Raw genomic sequence first — 26,196 nt, forward strand, 5'->3', positions numbered from 1 at the left:
AGGGAGGGGAAAAAAGGAAAAACGACTGAGTGTCAACAGGGGAGTTAAAGGTTCAGCTTCAGGAAATGGCGTGAGGTCCCTGTAAGAGGACTGGTGAATAGTTCCCCTTTACTTGTGTTGGGCACCCCCCCATCACTCCTGGACTCAGGAGACCTTGATCACTGCCATTCTTTCTCTCTCTCTTCCTGCACCCCCCACACTCCCTACCAGAAACTCTAAAGTTACTTTCTAAAAGATTTTCTAAAATTATTTGTCCCACGAGGCTTTTTCTATAAATAAGACATGAAAAACATACCCCTACCTATATCTTAGGGTTTGAAAGAAGCTTAAAAAATACATTTGCAATAGAACTTAGTGGAAAAAAACCAAGAGCCTTGGAGTCAGGTGGCCTCAGGTTTGAATCCTGGTTTCAAGATCTGGGCTGGTCACTGAACCGTTCTTAGCTTTAGCTTCCTCATCTGTAGAATAGAAATAATCAAATCTGTCTAAGAGATGCATCAGTTTGCTAGGGCTGTCATCACAAAGAACCACACACTGAGTGGCTTCAACAATAGAGATATGTTTTCTCGACATTCTGGAGGCTAGAAGGCTAACATTCAGGGATGTCGGCAGGCTTGGTTTCTTCAGAGACTTCTGACCTTGGCTTGTAGATGGCCATCTTCTCCCCTCAAATGGTCATCCCTCTGTATCTGTCTCTGTCCAATTTCCTCTCTTTACGTGGACACCAACCATTTTGGATTAGGGCCCACCCTAATGACCTCCTTAAAGACTATGTCCAGATATGATCACATTCTCAAGTACTGGGGATTAGGACTTCATCATGAATTTTAGGGGCCAAATGAGGCAACATACATGAACGGCCTAGTGCATCGCTGTCACTCAGCATGTTTCTACATGTGCCACTTACCTTTTTCTTTCAGTGGGAGTTTGTGTCAGCCTTCCGTCAGGCCCAGCGGCAGCAGAATGCACTAGCGATAGTCAACGCAGGAATGAGGGTCTTCTTTGGAGGCAGAGACGGCATCATTAAAGAGCTATCCATCTCATATGGAGGTGTTGGTCCAACCACCATTTGTGCCAAGAATTCCTGCCAGAAACTCATCGGGAGGTAAGGTATCAGCTCTGTAGACTCCAGGCAATGGCACGGCCCTTTTCATGCTGAGATGTCATTACAAGAAGAAAATTGCTTAGGACCTTTCTATTTAAGGGCAGGAGATTCCAATAAAATTTTAGAATTATCTCCATATGCCTTGATTTTAGTGAGTTCTGAAGTGGGCATCACATAGCCTGTGTGTGTGTTGTGGGGGGTGTGGAGAGTGTGCCCATCTCCTAATAGTACAAATGTGCATTCTTTATTGTGGAAGAATAATTTACCATAATGACAAATAGATTATATGAGTGTGTTTTATAGTAAATTGCGGATGCATTTGCTCATCTGACTTCCAATTTCTATAGGTAATGCTAATAGCTAATATCTCTTGAGCATTTACTAAGTAACAGCTGCTACTTCAGGAGAAGTAACAGAGAACAGTGGTTAAAATTAAACAGGACCTTTAAGATTTGAAGGAGCCAGACAGCCTGGTCCAAGTCTCGGTTGTACCCCTACTAACTGTGTGATCTCAGTCAGCTTACTTAACCTCCAGTGCCTCAGTTTCCCCATCTATCAAAGACAGGTGATCATATCTACTTTCTAGGACAGTTGAGAGGTGTTTCATGGTGGAGAGGTCTATGTGTTCCTGCCTTTAAAGCCCAAGGAACCTGAGAGGCTGAAGAAAGAGGCTGATTTATTCAGTTTCTTAGTAAGAAACATTTAATAGGGACTTACGAACAGAAGCCATGTCTGTCTTGGGCAGCAGTGAGACAAGAAGTTGGATCCCCGTGCCATCACCTCCCAAACCAGGGCTTATATACCACAGAGAAAGGATGATTCAGAAGGGACATATGGAACAGCTGAAGGATGATAACATCAAGGTTGTTTGACCGAAAGGCAGGATTGATGGTCAGTATCTGTTCTTACACAAGGAACAATAGATGAACTGGAAATCTTAGAGGCCTTCCCAGAAATGGGCTTCATCAGGAGTCAACATGGCAGATCAACATCCAAGATGGAGTTGCTTTAGCCTCAAGTGGATGAAATGAGTGAATACATGTGAAGTGCTTAAAGCAGAACCTGGCATGTAGTGTGTCCTATTGATATAAGGGTTAGTTACTCCTGTGCTAAGGATTTTATACAAGTTGGCACTTATTTCTCAAGATCACTCCATGAGGCAGGTTCTACTCTTATTCCCCTTTTATAGATGAGGTCATGGTGAGACCTGGGCCAGACACCTTGGGTCTGGTGGTCTGACTGGAGTTGGGGTTGCCTGGCTCTGGAGCTTGTACTTGTGTTTGCTGTATTAGGCTGTAGCTGCTTGTCTTCCACATTAGCTGAAGCTGAGAAGTCACAAGTCCCGTCAGCTAGGATTCTTCTCTTTGGACTCTGCAGGCGCTGGGATGAAGAGATGCTGGATACAGCATGCAGGCTGGTCCTGGACGAAGTCTCCCTTCCAGGCTCTGCTCCGGGTGGGAAGGTGGCATTCAGGAGGACTCTCATCATCAGCTTCTTCTTCAAGTTCTACCTGGAGGTGTCACAGATTCTGTGGATGATGGTAAGTGGAACTGGGGGTGACAGTGACACCCAAAATATAGACAACTCCCCCTCACCGAACAGCTCTAGAATAGAAAAGACATCCCAGTTAGAAACATGTGGCCCTGCTGGGAAGCCAGCAGCCTATCTGTGGATGCATGTGAGTCTGGAGAATTGCAGGAAAGGCACGGAGTAGTATGGGATTCCATTGAACACCACTCAGTGATGTTGTTTCTGACCTGTTGCTTTTCTAGATCATGTTTAGAAAACTGGTCCTAGCAAGTGGTTAGTCTGTTAGGACACACTGGGGCTATTCTCTGCAGTGTGGCTCACAGGGGAATCAAATTTAGCAAGTCAGGCTCTGGAGGCACGCTGTCAGGCTGATCTACTGTGGGAAATGCCCTTCCTCGTGGGTGTTATGAGGACTCATGAGAGCACACTCCTGCTCCGAGGGCTACAGGGATGAGTTTTGTGAGAGGACACAGTGCAGACAAACGCACAGAGCAGCTCAGCCCCCTTTCTCGTGTAAGCCCCTTTTGTGTAAAATTCCCACTAGTAAGAGTATTTATTGGCTTCCAAGTCTTGGGGAAGGTCTGGCCAGCAGCAGCGGAGCTGCCGGCTTCGGGAGACACCTGGGGCAGGTAGTTAATAAAAGCAGTAGCAACATGCACAAATTTTTTTTAAAGTTGAGAAAACTGGCAAATGATTTGTATGTCTTCTCCCTCGGTGAAGCGTTTCTTCCCCTTGAAGTTTTAGGGCCTTCACAGTGAGGTTCACCTTCGTGGGTTTGGCTTTCGTCTCCGGGGTCTGCCTCATTTTCCTCACCCATAAGATGACAGTGACAGTTCCCACACAAGACTGTTGTGGAATGTGGCCTTGTAGGACAAGAGCTTACTCACTATGGCTCCAAGTACTTGCAAGGAGCTCCGTGATAGTCGTCACAATTGCAGTAGAAATGACCCAGGCACCCTTTTGCCTGGTCTCCCTAATGGTAAACAATTGGAGCTACAAGATTGTTGCTAGAGAGGGCATGGCAAAAACCAGTACTCTGAGTGAATTTGCTAGACCCAGAGGGAACTCTCTTGGCCTCACTGACCCCTTGCGACATACAAACAGCTGACCAAGCTGGACTCGAAGCCAAGAACTGTCTTCCTGTGGTGTAGACATTAGTAGGATCACTTAAGATGAGAGACAAAAAGTTCCCTTTTATCATGCTTTTGAGGGAATCTCTATTGTAGATGAGAATAACTAAGATCTAGAAAGGTTTGTGTAGAATTTTTGAGAATGGAAGATTCAAGTCATATATAAGTGGCATGCTGGCACCAGGTAATCAAAAGTAAAAAAAAAAAAAATACAATTGTAGGCCCCTCATTTGATAGCATACTATATGATTTCTTGCTGAATCAAGTGATATAATTAAAAACTCTCGCCTTGTTGTCTTATATCTTCCGTTCTATTCTACTTCCTCTCTTTGTTGGCTTTCTTTTCTTTTCTTTTCTTTTGGGGGGATCTCACGCTATTGCCCAGGCTGGAGTGTAGTGACACAATCATGGCTCACCACAGCCTTGACCTCCAGGGCTCAGGCAATCTTCCTGCCTCAGCCTCCTGGGTAGCTGGGACTACAGGCAGGCACTACCACACCTGACTAATTTTTTTATTTTTATTTTTTGTAGAGATGAGCTCTCACTATGTTACCTAGGCTGATAAAACTTCTGGGCTCGAGTGATTCCTCCGCCTTGGCCTCCCAGGATTACAGGCTTGAGCTACCGCGCCCTAGTCTTGTTGGCTTTATTTTCTATTAAAATTATAACAAATCATCATCAGGTGAACTGTCTAAAGTCTTGTATAGAGATCCAAATGACCCAAATGATCCTCTGTCCTAAGGAGTATCCTTCCTGGGCCTGGAAGCCCTCCCATGGTGATGGCCAGGATGCAGCCCACAGTCCTCTTTCTCCCCAGTCAGCAAGGCAGATTTATGCTAATTCATGATTTGCCTCTGACTTTTCCCTGTTTTCCATGTTCTCTTCCTTTCCCTTTTATATACTCAGCTTTTCTCTTCCTGTCGTATCAGTTTGTAAATCCTCAAGTGACTTGGGAAAGCATGTGAGAGAATTATAGCGAACATGGAGATGGGAGTCCATCGTGGACCACATGCATTTGGCTATTCGTGATGGGTAGGAGATGTACATCCCTTTCAGAGCATGTTCTTGAGTCACGGAGTGGCATGTCCTTCCAGGGGTCTTCATAGGGTAAGCACTGAATACGTGTGAGTCTTCAGAGAAGGGACACTTGCTGAGAATCACTCCCTGCCCCACCCCTTCCAAGACCATTTGCCACATCTTCAACCATTGGAAATCTCTCCAAGGGTTCTGTTTTTCAGGACCCAGATCACCATCCCAGCCTGGTGGAAAAGAATGAGAGTGCTTTAGAAGATCTTCATGCCAGACACCGCTGGAGTACTTGCACATACCAGGTTCACGGGATTTTTGTTTATAAAAACTCAGGGACTGGGCTCTAGTGCCTTCTCAAGCTTGTCAAGCCCTGGCTCCCCTTCTGATGAACCCACGGCCTCCTTTTGTGGGAGTTAGAATGTCAAAATCAGTGAAGGGTTGTGACAAAAAACAAATCTAGCAGTGGTAATTTTAGAGAAGAATGTTGATTTTGATTTTAAGGGTTTTGTACTGGTGCCTTTATCTGAATGGGAAGAGATTTTTATCCCTCTGCCCATATTCTGCAAGTGGCTTTTCTGTGGGTTTCATTTTAGAGTTAAATCAAACATAAGTTCTAAGAACTATTTGTAAGTTCTCCTAACAAAGACTGACTATTAGAATAGAATTTCTCATAACCCTCAAATGGAATTTTCTGCCACAACACTATAATAATATTGCCTGAAGAATCCTATTTGGTAAACAGGGTACATTTTCATGTTTTTCCTTGAAATTATTGTTAAGAAACTTGACCTTGAGGTTTTTATTAAGTCAAGAACATGAAAAGACTTTTTAAAGCATGAGTCATTGAAACTATTGTTAGATTTAGTTATAAAAGTTTACAGTATGTCATAATGAATGTTGAAGTTGGTGTATAGTCCTTGAGGTTTTAAGTTCAATGTGTTTAAAATTCAAATACCCCAAACTCCATTGAAAATGATCCTTTGGAAAGTTTAAAGCACCTGCTGTCTTCCCTGGTGTTCTGTAAAATATGGTGGCTGAAACCTTTGGCTTAAATACTCTCCCATCACTTCAACAATAGAAGAGACCTCAGAAAGAGACAATAACAGCAAGTTAAGGCATTTAAATCATCCAAATAAAACTGAAAGTCTTCACAGGGAGGATGATGTTGGACAGGAATTTATTGTTGATTGCAAAACTGGTTTTGGACATAGTGTTCTCCTGCACAGAGGAATTTTGTTTTTGTTTGCCTGTGACTTTTCTCACATACCAATGTCCACATTGTGGGAGCTCCACCCACACTTATCACAAGCATTTTTCTCCTAAACCAGTTTGTTTACTTTGAAAGCATTTTGACACAGCTACAAGAAATCACCAGTTTGAAGACACAACATTCTTTCACAGAATCTTCAGCCACATACTAAGCAGAAATGAGTAATCGAGTATGGTCTCTTTAATCTGTAGATTCTTCACCACTGACTGAAAAAAAAATTTGAAAACTGGGCATAATGGCTTATGCCTGTAACCCAGCACTTTGAAAGGCTGAGGCAGAAGGATCACTTGAGCCCAGGAGTTCGAGACCAACCTGGGCAGCATAGTGAGATCTTATCTCAAAAAAAAAAAAAAATAAAACAAATTAGCCAAACACGGTAGCATACACTTGTAGTCCCAGCTACTTGGAAGACTGAGGGAGTAGAATCACCTGAGCACAGAAGTTTGGGGCTACAGTGAGCCATGATTGCACTAATGTACTCCAGCCTGGGCAATAGAGTGTTGCTGTTGTTGATTTTCCAAATCACCAAAAATGATGCTGAACATGTTCTCAAATTCCACATACCACTCTGCCCCTCCCTCCCAATATTCCTGGCCTGGAGAATCTTTGGTCCACGTCTCCAGTCCTGGGTTTGTCTTTCTGAGGCCCTCAGGTAGGTGGGTGGGGAGTAGGGACCATGCTTCCTGGGTTCGTGAGCAGCAGAGGGCATTAGAGGACGAGGCATTTCACGGCAACACTTAGTGAAGCTCCCCACGGCTCTCTTCTGTTCATGGGATTTGTTGAATGAAGTCCAGATGTTCAGAAAGGAAAAGAGAGCAAAACAGCTGCATGCAAAGGAGATGTGCTTATTGATGGGGGGAGGGGTCCCAGGCAACTTTGCTTTAGTTCCTAGAGCAAGGGCCCAAGCCCTTCCATTGGACCCGGGCTCACCTTGAAACTGGAAGATCTGCAGCTAGGGGTGAAATGAAATACCATTTTAGACTCAAGTATCTCTTTCATTATTAACATGTACCGAATAGGCTTTCTGAAACTGTACATTCTGATCATTGAATGCAAAGGTATTCCGCCTTTTTTTTCTCTCTCTTAGTAATCAATGATACTAAGTTGAAAATAAGTCAGCTTCTAGGGGTTTCTTTTTCGTCTTCGCAGTAAAAGTTTTTTTATTTTTATTTTTTAGAGAAAGAATCTTGCTCTGTTGCCCAGTGCAGTGGCACAATCATAGCTCACTGCAGCCTTCAACTCCTGGGCTCAAGTGATCCTCCCACCTCAGCCTCCTGAGTAGCTGGGACTACAAGTTCATGCTACCACTCCCAGCTGCTTTTAAAATTTTTTGCAGAGGCGAGGTCTCGCTATGTTGCCCAGGCTGGTCTTGAACTCCTGGCTTTAATTTATCATCACATCTTGGCCTCCCAAAACACTGGGATTACAGGTATGAGCTTCCCTCCATTCACGGCCTCAGTAAGGGTTTTTGGCCAGCATTGTGTTCTGTTGGCGACTTATTCTCTCTTCTCCTCTGCCATATGATGTAGCCCGACACTGGAAAACTCATTTAAAGGAAGTTTCTCCTGCCCCGTGGCCTGCAGTGTAGGCTTCGGGTGGGGAGACAGCCCCAGCTTTTTCCTAGCCCTCACCCTGGCCGACCTGTGTGCCCCTCACCCCACATCTTCCAGAAAAAGCTTCTGGGAGCCTGGCCTCAGCCCTACACCCGGTACAAGACTGAGAGAGAGGTGGGCGCAGGATCGCCCTCCCAGGCTCCTCAACCCCAGGTTTTACCCTGCCACCAAGTTCATTTGAATCAAGTCTCTTGCCCGCCCTCCTCCTTTCTTGTTTCCTCCAGTTCTTCTCACAATCCCCACCCTGGGAAAGCCAACAACTCTCATATTTGAAATACCACATGATGTTGATTAGTTTCCACTTTGGCTAATGAAACACATAAAAGGTACTTACAGAACCAGGATTCACACACTTAACTCCAAGGGTCTCTAAGAAAAGAGTAACATTATGGGCCAGCTGTGATGGCTCATGCCTGTAGTCCTAGCACTTTGGGAGACCGAAGCAGGAGGATTACTTGAGCCTAGGAATTTGAGACCAGTTTGGGCAACATAGCGAGACCTCATCTCTAAAAAAAAAGAGTAACATCACAGCATTACAGAATCACTACTCAAATTGCGGGTACCTTTGACGTCATTCTTTACCAGAATGGTCTAAGTTGAATCAAATTTTACTTCTTAGACTTCCTCACTCAAAGATAGGAAAAAAAGAGGCTATTCTGGTTGAAGTCATACCCTCAATATTGTCTACAAACATAGTCATGAGACTATCATACTCTTCCACAAAATATTTTATGTGCCATGCTTACATACAATTAAATAATTTTAATAATAAAATCTCAAAAAGCACCTGAGCATTAGCAAGAGGACATAAATACATATTATCAGGAAGAAAGATTTAAATGTGTTTATTTGCATGAATGGAATTTCCATTAGAGATGTTCAGGGCCTATATTCAAAAATGAAAAAAAAAAGCCATTGAAACAACATTATGGCTCTACACAAAAGTTTGTTGGTTTGAATTATTGCAATAGTTTTATTGCCCTGTTGTTGTTGTTGTTATTATTATTATTTTTTTAGTTGGAGTCTTACTCCATCACCCAGGTTGGAGTGCAGTGGCATACTCACAGCCACCCCAGTGCTGACTTGCTGGGCTCCAGCCATCCTTCTGCCTCAGCCTTCCAAGTAGCTGGAACTATAGGCATGTGCTACCACACTCGGCTAATTTTTGATTTATTGTAGAGATGAGGTCTCACCAAGTTCCCTGGGCTGGTTTCAAACCCGCGGGCTCAGGTGATCTACTCACCTCAGCCTCACAAAGTGCTGGGATTACAGGCTGGGCCACTGAGCCTGGCTTATTATTATTATTATTATTATTTGAGTTGGGGGTCTTACTCTGTCTCCCAGGCAGTGCAGTGGCATGATCATGGCTCACGGTAGCCTCGACCACCTGGGCTCAGACGATCCTCCCACCTCAGCCTCCTAAGTAGCTGGGACTATAGGCATGCATCATCATGCCTGGCAAATTTTTTAAACTTTTTGTAGAGACGAGGTCTCACTATTTTACCCAGGCTGGTCTCCAACTCCTGGGCTCAAACAGTCCTCCTACCACAGCCTCCCAAAGTACTGGGATTACAGGTGTGAACCACCACACCAGATTTTCCTGGTGTTATTATTAAATAGTGACTGTTTTCTCTCAAAAGACTGTGTTCTGGTCTAGGTGTAAATTATATATCCATCTTCTCATAGGAGATGCACATAATATGCTTATTCCTATTTTCTCTATAGCAGTGTAAAAAGTATATCTTGGTTACTTATTAAACAGAATGTAGACCCCAAGCAGCTGCCTCAGGACCCGGTTGGCCACCCCATCATGCATCTGTCTGGTACAAAGCATGCCACAGGGGAGGCCATCTACTGCGATGACATGCCTGTGGTGGACCAGGAGCTTTTCCTGACTTTTGTGACCAGTTCAAGGGCTCACGCTAAGATCGTGTAAGTGATGATGTTCTCATCCGTAGGCAGAAGTGATTGCATTTTCACCTAAGTCATGTCAGTGAAAAGTGATAGCAGAAAAAAGGTAGCTATTTGTTGGCAATATCCAATATGCAGACCAGCGTTGAGATGAGATCAAAATGTAGCATTTGCTACAATTTGTCCCTCTATAAAATAACTTTATTGTCCCAGGAATTTTCCTCCAATTGTTTGGCAGAGAACTGATGGACAGTTCTCTGCTGTGTTTTATCTCTCTGGTATCCTATTTTCCACTTAACTGTATTCCCGGGCCGTGAGGCTACTCTGAGAATCTTTGCTTGTCTATTACCCCCAGGTCAATGGATCTCTCAGAAGCTCTCAGTCTGCAAGGCGTGCTGGACATCGTGACCGCAGAACATCTTAGTGGCGTAAACTCCTTCTGCCTTTTAACCCAGTCTGAGAACATTCTGGCGACAGATGTGGTACTGCAATTTGGCTTTCTGTTTGAAAAACAACTTCCTCCATTAATGGTGCTTTGTATTTTCTTAAAGATGGTATCCAGTTTGGCATATCATAAAAGATTCCAGTGTTCTTTGAATGCTTATTACAAAACTCGATATCTAATATTGAATGAATTCAAATATATTCATTTTCCAAATAAGTAAAGAAGTTGACTAGTTACATAAAAGATATTTTGGTGTTTTATATTTTCTAGTAGTAAGTCAGTGTGCTGCTAACAAGTAGGAATGAATAAATGAAGATAAATAACTTTTATTTGCAAATCTCTTCCCTGAAAATGCCCCAGTCTGTGTGTCCAAAGTTCAAGTCTGAGTTCAAATGGTATCAGCACTATGAAGCCTTTCCTTATTCTTTAATCCAGAAGTTCTTCTTCCCTCTCTGAACTTTTTCTGACTCATTCATTCATACTTCCATGTATTCAATGGGCATTTTTAAGTGAGCAACTATTATGTCTGATCACCATAGCTGAACAAGATAGGAGGCTTCCTGTTCTGATGGAGCTACAAGTTTACATGAGAAAACAAAGTGGCCTTTAGTGCCTTTTCTACTTTGTATCAAGCTTGTTTTTGATGTTTTATGTTTTTCTCCTACCTACGTAATTCCTTGAGTGAGAGCCCATGTCTGATTCATCTGTGTAGTCCACACAAGCCTTCCCATGAAACAGGGAAAACGGGTAGAGGTGGCATGATTGCATTATTATCACACAAAAGTTACAAATGGTGTAAGCTTTTGGCTACTGTATCTCAAGTTATCAGAAATGCAGCAAAGACATCAGTTAGCAGGTTTTCTGCATAACTGAGACCTTCCAGTTCAGTCTACGCAAAAGAGCTTCATAATTTGATACAGTCCCTGCTTCTGGCTCTCCCTTGCAGATATAGTTGCTAAAAATGAAAGCCTGGTGACAGAAAGTTTGAACTCAAGATTGAAGCTCCCCCAAGGTGGGCCTGTATAGCACTGGCAGAGACCATGAGAATTATGGTATTTGCATAAATGTTAACTAGACAAGCAAAACCAATCCTGGCTGCGCAACACCTGCTCTCTAGGTGTGCATGTGTGATCATGAGGGTCTTAGGGCCACGTCTACAATGCCAGTCCCAGGGGGGAAAACCAGGCATCTGTGGAGAGCAGAGGACTGGGCCATTGTCATGATTGCCTTTGCTGATTTAGTTCCTTTTTGAACATTCATGTATAGCACTTTAAGCCTTTTGTGAATCCTTTCCTTGTAGAAATTGTCAACAGTGACAATAGTCCAGTGACCTCACAGACCCGCCGCCCAGCTCGGATAGTACTCAACACACGGCCATTCTTGCTTCACTTCTCTCTCCTCCTTTCCCACACCCCACTCAAACAAACATGCTTGTATGTGTGCTAGATTTAACATTTGCAATCTTTTTTTTCGGGTGATAAAGCTATTATATGCTTACTGTGGAAAAGACAAAATAGCCTAAAGCAGATTTTTTAAATGAGTTAGAGCTGTGAATCACAGTATAAGGTGGAGGAAAGAACTCAGTGGCAGTGTTGGCTTCTTCCAGTCCAGATTATCTCACCTTTCTCAAGCCTTGGTTCTGCTCCCCTCCCCCCTACTAACTTTCCACCCTGGTCCCTGTGTGGCCTCTTTAGCCCACAACCCCACCTGCAGGTGAATGATGCTGCCAACACCCCCCCCCATCCTGGCCCCCCCACCATCACTAGGGAAGGGGCTGCTCTGTGCTTGGGTACATCTTGGCTAGTAAGTCTCTGTCTCCATTCTCCATGAAAAGAAACAGTTTCATGGGCAGAACTGGGCACACCAGCAGTGCTGTGTTATCACATCTCCTTCCCGGGTCACCTTTCTCTCTCCGGTTCAGGTGAACTGTGACTTCCTGGTCCTCCTTGTCCATGGAGGCAGGAGCTGCCCCTTGCAGAGCGATGCCATGTGTGGTGTGACAGTCACAGGTGAAGCCATAGGACTGGCTCTTGCCGGCCACCTGGGCCTCTTTGGCCTGGAGCCTGTGTCTGCTGTCCCCGAGACGGCGTCACTCCCGCCCCCTGCGGCCATCGCTGCCAAGGACCCAGCACAAGGATGACATTCCCTGGTACCTGGGGTCAGCAGGCCAGCTGACCTTACAGTCAAGGGCAGATGTGAGGGGTGGCAGTTGTGTGTGGCTGGCCCTGTGCAGGGGGTAGGAAGAAGGTGAATGGAAGAGAAGGCCCCGCCTCCTGCCCTCCTTGGTGACCAGGCCTTCCCGCGTCTAGGTGTCCTGTGTGGGTCAGCTGGTCTGCGCTGTGGTCGCAGAGACTGAGGTCCAGGCAAGGCGAGCCGCCTCGCGGGTGAAGATTGCCTACCAAGACCTGAAGCCGCTGATCCTGACCATCCAGGTAACAAGGTCGATGGCGGTGCCGACCCAGGGGCCGGAAGAGCAGGGTCGGCGGGGTGTCCGTGAGAACGCCTTTGGCGACTGCAACGGGAGACTCTGCCTCCGAGTGGCTTCCAAAACGACAGCCGCGCCAGCCATTCGCCCGGTGTCCCTCCGCCTCGCCGGCCCGCTGCCCGCTGCCCGCTGCCCGCAGCGCAGGCTTAGTCCCGCGCGGCGCCCTGGCGGCCAGGACGGCCGGGCGTCCTCCTGGCCCACGAGCCGAGGAGCAGGGTCGCCCCAGAGTCCCGGGCGGGGCCCTGGGATCCGGCCTCGTGAGGTCCTCGCCCGGCCTCCACCTGCTCTGTCCCCTAGGAGGCGATCCAGCACAACTCCTTCTTCAAGCCGGAGAGGAGCCTGGAGTGTGGGAATGTCGACGAGGCGTTTGAGGGCGTTGATCACATTCTTGAAGGTAAGGAAACCGGGACGGGGAGGCCGCCCTGGAGCCTCCAAGCGCGTCCGGGCTGAGGTTTCCTCGCCTTCTAGAAGTCTCCGGCAGCCTGGGCGGGGCTGCTCCTGCCACAGGCACCTCGCTCGCAGGCACCTCGCTCGCAGATGCGTTTCCCTCTCTCTGGGTGGGAGGGGAGCTGGTGGGCGAGCGGGACCGGAGGCGAGGCCCCGCCCCCCAACGGGTGAGGCCCCGCCCACGGGAGGAGAGCCCCGCCCCCAGCAGGGGAGACTCCGCCCTCGGCAGGTGAGACCCTGCCCTCGGGAGGCGAGATCCTGCCCCCAGCAAGGGGGACCCCGCCCTCGGGAGATGAGACTCGCCTTTGGGAGGCGAGACCCCGCCCTCAGGAGGTGAGACCCCTGCCCTCGGCCGACCCTTGCCTTTGTCAAGGCCCCGGTGTTAAAGATGCCATATTTTTTCCCGGTCACAATCCACCTGCAAGGGAGTATTATTATCCCCGTCTTACAGGCTGGGAAACTGAGGCGCAGAGTGTTTACGGAGCATGACCAAGGTCACACTGCAGCTAAGTGACGGAGTTGGCCGTTGACTTGACAGCCTTTTTTAGGCTTTCCCATCCGTGTTTCTTTCTCTTTCATCTCTTCTCTCTCTCATTCTCCACTCCCACTTCTTCCTTCCTCTTCTCCCAGATGTCTTTCCCTTATGTGTATGAGTCAAAATTAAATATGCCTCTTAGAAAACCACTAACTATAATTTTCCAGTAGTTTCTTAACTTTTTATTTTGAAATAATTTTGTTTTATTTTATTATTATTATTAATATTATGATTTTGAGTCAGGCTCACGCTCTGTTGCCCAGGCTGGAGTGCAGTGGCACCATAACCACAGCCTCAATCTCCTGGGTTCAGGTGATCCTTCCGCCTCAGCCTCCCAAGTAGCTAAGACTACAGGTGCACACTACCATGCCTGGCTAATTTTTTGATTTTTTTTGTGGAGACCAGGTCTCGCTATGTTGCCAGGCTGGCCTCAAATTCCTGGGCTCAAGCAATCCTCCCACCTCAGCCTCCCAAAGTGCTGGGATTACAGGTATGAGTCTCCACAATGAGCCCTGAAATAATTTTAAACGTACATAAAAGTTGCAGACACATTAAAGAAACTCCTAATTATCCTTCATCCAGATTCTCCAATTCCCAAAGCAAAGGAGAAAGGGTAATATTTTCCTATACTTCCTTTATCATTCTCTCACTGTTGCTTTCTCTGTACGTAAATATATATTTTCTCTATATGTATATTTTCTACACATATTTTTTTCTGAGCCACTTGAGAGTAAATTGCAAATATGATATCTGTTTACCCCTAAGTAGTCAGTATTTCGGTCCTAAGGACAGCCGGACATTTTCTTGCATGAACATGCAGTTATCAAAATCAGAACATTATCAGTGACAAAATGTTATTATTTAGTCTGTAGACCTTATTCAGCTTTTGCCAATTGTCTCAATAATATGTTTTATTGTATTTATTTATTTATTTATTTATTTGGAGTCGAAGTCTCACTCTGTCACCCAGGCTGGAGTGCAGTGGCACAGTTATGGCTTACCGCAGCCTCAATTTCCTGGACTCAGGCAATCCTTCTGCCATCCTGAATAGCTGGGACTACAGGTGTACATCAACATGCCTGGCTAGTTTTTAAATTTTTTTGTAGAGACAAGTTCTTGCTGTGTTGCCTAGAGTAGTCTTGAACTTCTGGGCTCAAGTAATCTTTCTGTCTCAGCCTCCCAGAGTGCTGAGATTACTATCACGAGCCACCATGCCAGGCCAAATCTTTTAAGAAATACCTATCACAGGTCTTAAGTAGCCCACACTGTCCCCGCTGTGCCCTGCCATCATCCATGCTGTGAAAGTCATCCTTCATGCCTGCCTCACTAGATCTCTGATTTACCTACCCATAGCTGAGTGGATGTGGTCAGCCTGTGTCACATCTCAGAGCAGAGGAGGAGCCTTTTAGCATTATCTGTTAAGTGAATTTCCAGAATATTGGTGCATGTTAAAAACTCTCATCTTAATTTTTCTCTCTAGCCCTGATCCAAAGCACAGGAAGAGTCCCAAGCAGGGCCGAAGCTGTGTGCTATATAACCCATCAGCCTAACCCCTTGAGTTCAAAGCCTATAATGTCTCTGAACTCCATAGCTGTGTTAAACCTGAGGCTGGCCAGGTCTGACTGGAGAATGTCATCTGGAAGCTGTAGGGAAGATACTTTGTACTATCACCTGCCAGCCTTCCTTGGCATCCTGTCTTATTAACCGTGGGACCTTGGTAGGGCATTTCTCAGGGCTCAGTCTCCTTGTTTTACGATTATGTGGATAAAATAAAAACAGTCTCAAGGTGTGTTATGATGACGTTAAGACATATGTACTTGGCACATTCTAAGAGATCAATAACGTGAGCAACAATTACTAGGTTTAGATAACTTTGTTGTTGTTCTCTAGAAAGGTCATCTATTAGTGAGCCAACACATTGGCAGGTATTCATTTATCAAACCCAGTGTTTCTGAGATTTCCTCATATAAGAGCCACTGAGAATGTTTATGAGACCTGGGTCACCCTATGCTCACACATCCCCCCCCGCTTTTTAGAATTCTAAAGGATCTAAGGTAGTCCAGAAATCTGTTTTAACAAGTTTTCCAAGTGGTTCTTAGGATTCATAAAATGTGGCATATGCTGGGTGAGTTTGATTTATTGGAGTGAAGAGGGAAGGAGGGTGCATTTCTGGCCTAGGGGATTCATGGTGTGGATACCTTGGGAATATCAATATTTGGGGAGCTTCCCTCATCATGATAGGTTCTTGCTGTAGTAAGTTTTTGTGTGAGAATTCCATTACTGTCACTTTCCCTGGAATCTTATCTAATTATTTCATTCAGTCAGGTGATTGGTCCAGCCTGTCTCTTACTTGAATTCTCACTTGTTATTGCTCCATACCCTGTTGGTAATTATACAAATGATACAGGAATCTATAAAAGGATATTTACACTACTTTTCAGTTTTCAATCTCTTGGCTCACTAGTTTGAATCTGTTTTGTTGTTGTTTTTCTTTCTCTGCTATTGTCATTTGGATTAAGGATTTTTAGCTTTTCTCATTTTTGACTGCCAGTGGTAACTGGAAGTAATCATCATAACAGTGTCACATAACAACACTTATCTGTCCCTTAAAAAATAGGTGTTCCAAGAAAAAAAAATTGATGAAATATGTGGAGCATTGCATCACGTTAGAATGCGTTCTTGGGGGGAGTGGTGTTATGGCTTGTTTCCACCCACTGTAAAGATCTATTTCAGCCCTACCCAATCCTAGCATCACAGCTCCAGAAAGGTGTTAAAGATGGCTGCTTACAAATGAACCAGCTGAGTCCAGAAAGGCAACATGATTGACTAGGATCAAATCTGAGTTTCCCAATTCTGAAGTTAGCGTTCTTTCCTCTGCATCATCCCGTGCCTCCTTTTTCTCTTTAAAATTCTGTTAGCTGGGATGGGCTTTATACCAACAAACACAGATGACAATCTGTATGGCAGGATTTGCAAGAGACCTAGAGAGCCCGGAAACAGATTATTTTTCCTACAACCTGTCCCTTTGGGCATGGTACAGATAGACACCTTCATATCTTAGAAGATTTGAAGATTTAAGGGTCTCTTATTAAAATGTAAATATGCCTGAAGGAATCCCTCCTAAACCTGTAGTGGAATAAAATGTTATCTCAGGGATTAGTTCTTTAAATTGGTTTCCAACCTAGAGAGTTGAGAGCAACACCTTAGGGTGAAGAGAGGGCACCATAGTTAAATGCTGTAGGAGTGGTCAGTGCTACAGAGTTCTAAAACTTTGCCTACTTTATAGGTTTAAGCAGGGATAGCTCTATTTTATATGTATATATATACTCCGTTCTGTATTTTTAATAGTGAACACAAAATAAATTCTGAGTGGCTGGGCAGAATCGGTAATACTGCAACCCATCAATTTGAGGTAGACTTTGATGAAAGCTTAAACTGAAGTTAAGAGCTGAGCTGTAAGGGAAGCAGAATCTAGTCATTCTCTGCTCTGTCTTTACTTAGATTTTTGGATGACATAGGAAGTCCAGACTCTAATAATAAAGATTTCCTTGGGAATCTCCCTCAAACAATTTGCAAATCACTATTATTGGGGGCATTTTTAATTTTTAAAAGTTCCACCTTCCACAACCTAATAGGACAATGGGTCATAATTGTATTCTGTTTGTTTCCTTTGCTTTTCATTTTTTTCATCCTGCCTTCTTGTGGGTTACTTGAGCATTTTTTAGAATTTCATTTTGGTTTATCTATAGTGTTTTTGAGTATAACCCCTTGTATGTATTTTTTTAGTAGTAGCTTTAGATGGTAATATAGGTAATAAAATCTATACTATATATATATATATATATAGTATCATAGTCTGAAATCAACATTTTGCCAGTTCAAGTATAGAAAACTTACTTCCTTTACTGTTCCCTATTTATAATTGATAATTGTCTTAAATTTCTTCTGCATACATTGAGAATCTTGTGAAGCAATGTTATAATTTTGCTTCAAGCACTAAATTTAGAAAACACAAGAGGAAAGGGAACGTCTATTGTATTTGTCTGTATTTTTATTCCTTTTGTTGTCCTTTCTTTCTTTTTGATGTTCTAAGATGTATTTTTTTAAAAACTCATTTCCTGTCTACTTTTCTCAGCTATTATTTTAGGGTAGGTGTTCTTGAAAACACACTCTCTTAATTTTCCTTCATCTGAGAATGTCTTGAGTTCCCTTACATTCTTTAAAGATATTTTCACTGCTTATAGAATTCTGTTGACATCTTTGAGCACTGTAAAAATTTTGTGCATTTCTTACAGCCTCAATAGTTTCTGATGAGAAATCTGCTATCTTTCAAAGTGTTTTTCTTTTTGCTATAGGTGAGGTCATGTTTCTCTCTTGCTGCTTTCAAGATAGTGTTTGTCTTTAGTTTTCTACATTTTGACCATGATGTGTCTTGGCGTGCATTTCTATGGATTAATCCTATTTGGGATCACTCAACTTCTTGATTTGTAGGTTTGTGTCTTTTGCCAAGTTTGGGAAATATTCATACATAATTTCTTCAAATACTTGACTTCGGTGTTACACATGTTAGATCTTTTATTATAACCACACAGTTTCCGGAAGCTGCTCATTTTTTCCACTCTTTTACTTTTCTTTTGTTCCGGTTGGCCAATTTCTGTTGTTCTATGTTCTTGCTCGTTGATCATTTCCTTTGTTCTCTCTGTTTTGTTGCTGGGTCCGTCTGTTGAACTTTTTAATGCGGTAGTTGTATTTCTAAATTCTCAAATTTCCATGTAGTTTTTTTTTGTACTTTACATTTCTGTGCTAAGACTTTCTAGTTTTTCATTTGTCTCATGTGTTTAAAGTATTTGTTGCTGAAGGATTTTTATGAAGGTGGCTTTAAAATCCTTGTCACATAATTCCAGCATCTGTGTCATCTCAGTGTTGGCATCTCTTGATTGTCTTTCCTTGTTGACATTGAGATTTTCTTGGTTCTTTGTATGATGAGTGATGATATTGTATCCTGGAAATTTTGGTTATTATGTTAGAGACTCTGGATCTCACTTAAATCTTATTTTACTAGAATCTTCTGTGTCACTAGACTACTCTAAACCTTTGCTGACAGGGAACAAGGGGGTGGTACCTTGTTACTGCCAGGTGGAAGTTAGAAGTCCAGGTTTCCTATGTGCTGTCCACTGATACTGCCTCAGCACAGGAGTTGAAACACCATATATTCAGGCTGATGAGAATGGACTGCAGTTTTTTCTGTGGTGATTGCCTAGATGAGAATGCTTGTTGTCTTAAATTATTTTGTCTTCCTGGGATTCTCCTTTTCTCATCTTTTGGTTAGAGAGAGTGGGCTTTTCTTGTGAAGTTTTTTATGTCTTTGCCTGTTGGTGTTTTTATATTGCTAGCTTCTCCAGACCTGAGGGTGAGATATATAAGGCAAACTCCAACAATAGTAACAACAAAACCCACTGAACTTACTGCTGTGTTTTCCATGGATTCTGAAGTCTCTAGCTGGTCTGTCTTCTTCTCTCCATCTTTGAGTCTTCTTATATTTGTTCTGTATATAATGTTCAGGGTTGTTAGCTGTACTTAGCAGGAGGAACAGGGAGACATCTATCTACTCCATCTTGTCCTGGAATGGGAAGTCTCCTACCATAGTGTTTTGACTCTAGAAAGTCACACACCTTTCCCTAATACTCTATGACCTAGCCTATTGGCAGACACAAGAGATCCCCCTACAGAACTCGACTTCAGATCTACAAGTATACTGAAAGTTGATACACGTTGTTGTGGTCAGGCTAGGTGGCTCAGCCTGTAATCCCAGCACTTTAGGAGGCTAAGGTGAGTGGACTGCCTGAGCCCGTGGGTTTGAGGCCAGCCCAGGCAAGACCTCGTCTCTACAGTGAATCAAAAATTAGCCGGGCGTGGTGGCACGCGCCTGGAGCTCCGGTTACTTGGAAGGATGAGGCGGAAGGGTTACCGAAGCCTAGCAAGTCGATGCTGGGGTGGCCGTGAGTGTGCCACTGCACTCCAGCCTGGGCAACAAAGTGAGACTCCAACTCAAAAAAATAATAAATAAATAAATAGACATTGTTGTGTGTTTCTCTTCACTATGCAGTCACCCTAACAGAAGCACTATGAGTGGAATGTCTACATAATAGGGTAACAGCTGGGGGACACTACCATTCTTTCTGACTGCTTTCTTGACTTTATGTATTTTCCTATAACAGGTGAAATACATATGGGAGGTCAAGAACATTTTTATATGGAAACTCAAAGCATGCTTGCTGTTCCCAAGGGAGAGGATCAAGAAATGGATGTTTATGTGTCCACACAGTTTCCCAAATATATACAGGTAACATGGGGCCATTGTGGAGGGAAGATACTTCAATGATTTCTGCCAGCTAAATAGATCAAGAGCAATTAGAGATTAAAGTGTACTTGGAAGGCTGAGGAAGTAGGATCCCTTGAGCCCAGGAGTTTGAGGCTGCCGTGATTTATATATGATTGCACCCAGCCTGCGTGACAGAGCAAGACCCTATATCTAAAGAAACTGAAAAAATATTGAGTATTAGTAGCCATATTGGGCACTAATAGCTATATGATTTCAAAGCTTTTAGAAGTATTATTAAAGTAGGACACTGCTTTGTGGATGGTAACTTCAAAACCAATTATAGAATAAGCAGATCTTTTCTTTCTTTCTTTCTTTTTCTTTCTTTCTTTCTTTCTTTCTTTTTTTTTTTTTTTTTTTGAGTTAGGACCTCATTTTGTAGCAGGGTGGAGTGCAATGGCACAATCACCGCTCCCCCCAGCCTCATTCTTTTGGGCTCAGGTGATCCTTCTGCCTAAGCCTCCCAAGTCACTAGAACTACAGGTATACGCCGCCATGTCTGGCTACTTTTACATTTTTTTTGTAGAGATGAGGTCTATGTTGCCTAGGTTGATCTAAAACTCCTGGCCTCAAGATATCCTCCAGGCATGAGCCACTGTGCCCTCCCAAGCAGGTCTCTTTTGCTCTATTCTTGACACCATTAAGAACACAAAAGAGGCCCAGATGCGGTGGCTCACACTATAATCCTAGCACTTTGGGAGGCCAAGGTGAGAGGATTGCCTGAGCCCATTGGTTCAAGACCAGCCTGGGCAACTTGGCAAGACCTCATCTCTATAATAAATAAAAAAACTAGCCGGATGTGGTGGTGCACACCTATAGTTCAGCTACTTGGAAGGCTAAGGCAGAAGGATTGCCTGAGTCCAACAGGTTGAGGCTGCAGTGGCCACTGCACTCCAACCTGGGTGACAGAGTGAGACCCCAAATCAAAAAAAAAAAAAGAACACAAAATAAAAAGGTAAAAGTCCTGCCATCCAAAGAAATGTGGTGTCCTAGTTCAAATGGAGCAGTTAGAAAGCAGTACGGAAGCGGATGGAGCTAGTGCTAGATCAGTGAGGTCCATGTTTACATGGGTGGAGACATTAAGAGAAAAAAGCATTTGCTGAGAACTAGAATCATCCAGGAAGTCCCATGCAGAAGTCTTAAGTGCAGATTTACAGTGGGAGTGAGGTTGATCTAGATGGTAGAAGAGAGGCCATTTCCAGGCAATTCCACAGCAAGATCAAATTCCACTCATTCATTCATTCATTCTGCAAACATCTGTTGCCTGTGTCCTGCATCTGAGGCAGCATGAATGTAAGGAAGTAGGAACAGCACAAAGACTATCCAAGCTGGAATGGAGGGTGCCTTTGGGAGCTAGGTTGAAGCATTAGGTAAAAGTAAGAGAAACAGTGCAGAGGGGTCTTGATTCAGTCGGTCATTGGGAGCCAGTGCTGCTCCCAGAGAAGCAGGCAAGTGAGAATGTGGAGGATGAGGCCTTATGGAAGGCAGGACCCCGAGAAGATCAATGCACTCCATCCAGGCCTGCTCTGCTCTTCACTAAGCCCATCATGTCATCTGCCTGGGGCTCCCTATCTAGATAAATGACCTCTAGACATTATGATGGTGAGAAAGAGCAAAATCTGCATCCAGAAAAGACCAACTGGTCAACCTTAGCCATGGTTCACATGGGAGATAGAAGTGCTCATTCTCCAGTGGAGACAGCAGGATACAGAAAGAAGACCCAAACCGAGAAGCTAAGGAGACCAGGAGACCTCACTACCTTGGAAACACCTCCCCAGGGATTCATGTGAAAAAGATACTTGGTTGGGGCTTATGGGGAAATATTAGCACAAAAATATCTCCCTGGCAATGAAAGGGCTACTTAATAATAGTTTGGGCAATGTCATTATAGCCAAGCATGACTTGGATCATTTGGAGAGGCATGCTGAGGTCTTTTAACATTGTCCTGGTATTTAGCACAACCACACAGAGTGGGTGTCGTGTACATTATGGAATCCAAACACTTTGTGGCTGTTCTGCTTCCATTTCAGGGGACAGTTTCTTTCTGCTAAGGTCGTGGGTGTGATAATGATAGTCACAGTTAATCTTCTCTCTGAAGATGGGCCAGATTAATCAGAACTGTTATCATTCACAGGACATAGTTGCCTCAGTCTTGAAGCTCCCGGCTAACAAGGTCATGTGTCATGTAAGGCGTGTTGGTGGGGCATTTGGGGGGAAGACGGTCAAAACTGGAATCATGGCTGCTGTCACTGCTTTTGCTGCAAATAAGTAAGTGGAGAAAATCTGCTAAATACACTAAAAAGAAAATGAATCACGCTGAAAGTTCTCATTATCAAGATTAGTGAGGAAGAATCTGAGCCGAGATTATTTAAAATCACATGTGATACACAAACATACAAACAAGCTCTCAGTGTATTACAACTTCTCTGTCTTACATTGTCAAGCTACATCTTATAAGAACCACAATAAATCAATTACTGGAAAGAATAAAAGCCACAGTGGTAAAATTAAAATAGACAGAAGCTGGGCTCGGTGGCTCAGCCTGTAATCCCGTGCTTCGGGAGGCTGAGGTGAGTGGATTGCCTGAGCCTGCAGGTTCGAAACCCGCCTGGGCAACTTGGTGAGACCTCATCTCTACAATAAATCAAAAAATTAGCCAGGCGTGGTGGCGTGCGCCTGTAGTTCCAGCTACTCAGAAGGCTAAGGCGGAAGGATCGCCAGAGCCCAGCAGGTCGAGGTTGTGGTGGCCGGGAGCGGCTACTGCACTCCAGTCTGGGTGACAGAGTGAGACTCCAACTCAAATAAAATAAAATAAAAAATAAATAGAATAAAATAGACAGAAACAGGTCCTAAATGGATGGGGTTACTTGTTCCCATTACCTGTTGGACTGCCCTATATATGCATAGGTCATAGATAGGAGTTTTTGAATCCTGTATGTTCTCTTGATTAAATAGAGACTTTGTTTTTGTCATGCTTATATTCATTTATATTGCTATTTTCCTTTGATGATCTCAGAACATTCTCCTAGGAATTGTCTTTGAATTAGACACACCGAGAAGGCTTAATTTCTTTGTTGAGTCAGTTCTTCTATCCCAGGAAGCAAAAAGACCTCGATTTCAGAGCTGTCCTGTCAGGGAGCACTTGGTGTTACACGGCATTTGTGGCCAGTCTAAAATAAGACCCTGGTACTATTTGATTATAGCCAAGACTGTCATCACAGTGGGAAATGCCCCCAAAGCATGGCCTGGAGCCTCTGGTACCCAAGAGCCTCCCTCCCACAGGTAGCAAATGCTGGACATCAAGCCCTGACCCAAAGGGAGGGAGGCCACTGTGGATGTGTGAGGTCAGCAGAGACCCAGTGTGGCAGATGTGGGCACCACTCAACTCCGCTCAGACTCTGCCCAGGACTTACAGAAACCCCAAATCATGTCTACTTGGTCAAGAGTTTACCTCTCTTGCTTTTATTCTGCTTTAGACATGGTCGTGCAGTTCGTTGCGTTCTGGAACGAGGAGAAGACATGTTAATCACTGGAGGCCGCCACCCTTATATCGGAAAGTACAAAGTGAGTAGAAGAGGAAAGGACAGGGTAGGACGTATGCTGTGGATATGACATCCCATTGATGCAGATGGTGACATTGGCAACTCTGCTGGGGACTAACAGTGGACAAGCCAGCAAACGGTGCTTCTGTTGAACTTTTGTTCCTTGTGCTGTTTAATTACTGACTGGCTCAATTAATCTTTTCCACCTTGCTCTAAGATATCAGTTTCAGAAAAAGCACTAACTGGGCTCGGTGACTCAGCCTATAATCCCGCGCCTTTGGGAGGCTGAGGTGAGTGGATTGCCTGAGCCCGCCGGTTCGAGACCCGCCTGGGCGGTGAGACCTCATCTCTACAATAAATCAAAAAATCAGCTAGGCATGGTGGCGCATGCCTGTAATTCCAGCTACTCGGAAGGCTGAGGCGGAAGGATCACCGGAGCCCAGCAGGTTGAGGCTGCGGTGGCCAGGAGCGGCCACTGCACTCCAGTCTGGGCGACACAGTGAGACTCCAACAAAAAAAAAAAAAAAAAAAAAAGAAAAAGCACTAGCTGGCATTGACTGTTGTAGAGTGAATAGTTGAAAGACATGTGAGTAAATATGTCCATGAAGATACATCATACATCTAATAACCGTACTTATTCCCACATATAAAAGAGGTAAAAATAGAATAATCCCCATAACAATAGTTCTATGGGAATTTGCAATTATTTGCAGATGAATCCCTCATTTTTTCAGTATATTAAGGATATTTTTGTAATATTGGGTTCATAAGTTCATCAAAAAGTTTTCATAGTAGAAAATAATGATTGTTTTGCTTTATTAGAAAACAATTTTACTTGTCAGAGTGAGCTAACTGCTCTAACTAACAGCTAAATCTCTCAGGAACCTAAACCTTTATAGTGTTGTTTCTTGCTCAACTAACTGCCCAATATAATTGTTGATGGAGGAGGGGAAAACTCTGCTCCACAGGGTCATTCAGGGACCAGAACTGTTTCCATCTAATGGTACCACCTCCCACGGATTACACTGTCCAGTTCAGTAGTCACTGGGAGCACATGGCTATTTAAATTTAAATTAACTGAATCACATAGGAGTGCAGGTGTCTTTTTGGTAGAATGATTTATATTCTATTGTATTTGCTATTTGAAAATTTATAAAAAATAAATACAGCTTTTCTCAAAGCTGAAAAAAATAACTAAATAAAATACAATTAACTGAAACTAAATAACTAAATTAAATACAATTAAAATTCAGTCCCACAGTTGCATTAGCTCTACCTTAAGTGCTCAATAGTTACATATGGTCAATATCTACCATATTGGGTAGTGAAGATACAGAACATTGCCATCAGTACAGAAAGTTCTACTGGATAGTACTGCCCTACAAATGCTGAGTCTTCCACCGGACCTTCTGCTGAGAAGACTGAAGGTCCAGTGGAGGACTCAGCATCGAATGTCATGTGGGAGGGGTGTTAGGCCCTGTGCCTATAAGTGGTGGACCTAACTTGTGTTCAGATGTTACTGCTAGACCTTCACCACCTGACTGCAAGGGACGCAGGGAAGTATAATCTTCCTTGTGCTCAGAATGAAAGACAACAGGTTTGTTGAATGTATAATGTCTCTATCACCACAGGTATAATTGAACTCATATTTTTAGAGGATAATTAGTGCATCTATTTCATATCGCATTCACTCTAAGCTATATTTTGGATTTGGTTTAGTTCAAAAGATTTCTTAGAATGAACTTTGTCCTGAAGGAGATTACCTTTTTTTTTTTGGAAAATAAAACTTATACACATGAAGTAATTTAAAAAATGAAAACAACACTCTCAGATTAAAAGATGAGGCACACGTAGCAAAACTATGTGACTGGAGTATGTTCGGGGGTCTTCTTAAGAAAGGTGGAACATGCATAGACCTCTGAGAAGGGTGAGTAGTAGAAAGCAGGCACCTGTGGGGTGGGAATGGTAAGAGCAAAATGGCCACCATGGAATGAACATGGCATGTTTTGTAGGGGCAGGAGTAAGGGGAGAGAGGACTTAGAATACGAAGTGCTTCCTGCAGGGTGGTGGGAAATAGGGTTGATTGATTTCAATAATGCCAGACTGGGAGGGGCCGAGAGTTCCAGAACAGGCAAGTTCAACTGGATCTCATACAAAAAAGTGAGACTGAGTCGATCCTTGATCCATCCAGTGCACCAAATAAACATGGGCACTTTGGAGAGGGTGATGGGATGGTCTAGGGAGAAAAGAGGGGGACTATAGGTGGGACCAGCAAAGGCATCTGATGCATTCAGACATGAAGCAGTTAGGGTCTGAGATATGATGTAAGATATAGAAGAGGTGAGTCCAAGAGTCATCATGGTGTACAATAAAATAGTATAAAATAAAACTCGGCAAAATATAATGGAGAAACCACACTCGTGACTTGGAGTGTTCTAGGAGAAAGAGACAAACAGTAAGGAGGAACCAATCTGGAATGACAGGGGCTTGTCTGTGTAAGTGTTGGGGGGGAATGACAGCAGGACCTTGAAGCAGAGATGATGTCCTCCTTCACCACTGACGGACTTTGAGAAAAGAATTAGGTTATAGTGATAGAAGCCATCATCACAGTGGTGAGTAAAACTGTGAGAAACTAATACTTTCTGATGGAGAGTAGTGTGAGAATAATTTGCAATTATTTGCAGATGAATTAGCCGGGCGTGGTAGCGCACACCTGTAATTCCGGCTACTTGGAAGGCTGAGGCGGAAGGATCGCCGGAGCCCAGCAGGTCGAGG

The 26,196-nt window shown here is 43.8% G+C and overlaps 1 protein-coding gene across 1 annotated transcript in view; it reads left to right on the forward strand.

Moving 5' to 3' along the window:
* Nucleotides 1-26,196, forward strand: part of AOX1 (aldehyde oxidase 1) — a 70,993-nt gene that overhangs the window by 19,546 nt on the left and 25,251 nt on the right. Inside the window, exons 13-22 of the mRNA XM_008069802.1 lie at nt 921-1,105; nt 2,483-2,645; nt 5,004-5,096; nt 9,440-9,609; nt 9,944-10,070; nt 12,343-12,465; nt 12,816-12,912; nt 19,719-19,843; nt 22,014-22,147; nt 23,356-23,443. Coding sequence (XP_008067993.1) covers nt 921-1,105; nt 2,483-2,645; nt 5,004-5,096; nt 9,440-9,609; nt 9,944-10,070; nt 12,343-12,465; nt 12,816-12,912; nt 19,719-19,843; nt 22,014-22,147; nt 23,356-23,443 — 1,305 coding nt within the window. The remainder of the gene's footprint in view (nt 1-920; nt 1,106-2,482; nt 2,646-5,003; nt 5,097-9,439; nt 9,610-9,943; nt 10,071-12,342; nt 12,466-12,815; nt 12,913-19,718; nt 19,844-22,013; nt 22,148-23,355; nt 23,444-26,196) is intronic.

The sequence above is a fragment of the Carlito syrichta genome, unplaced genomic scaffold (genome assembly GCF_000164805.1).
Source record: "Carlito syrichta isolate Samal-C Ts95f unplaced genomic scaffold, Tarsius_syrichta-2.0.1 Scaffold312209, whole genome shotgun sequence".
NCBI lineage: Eukaryota > Metazoa > Chordata > Mammalia > Primates > Tarsiidae > Carlito > Carlito syrichta.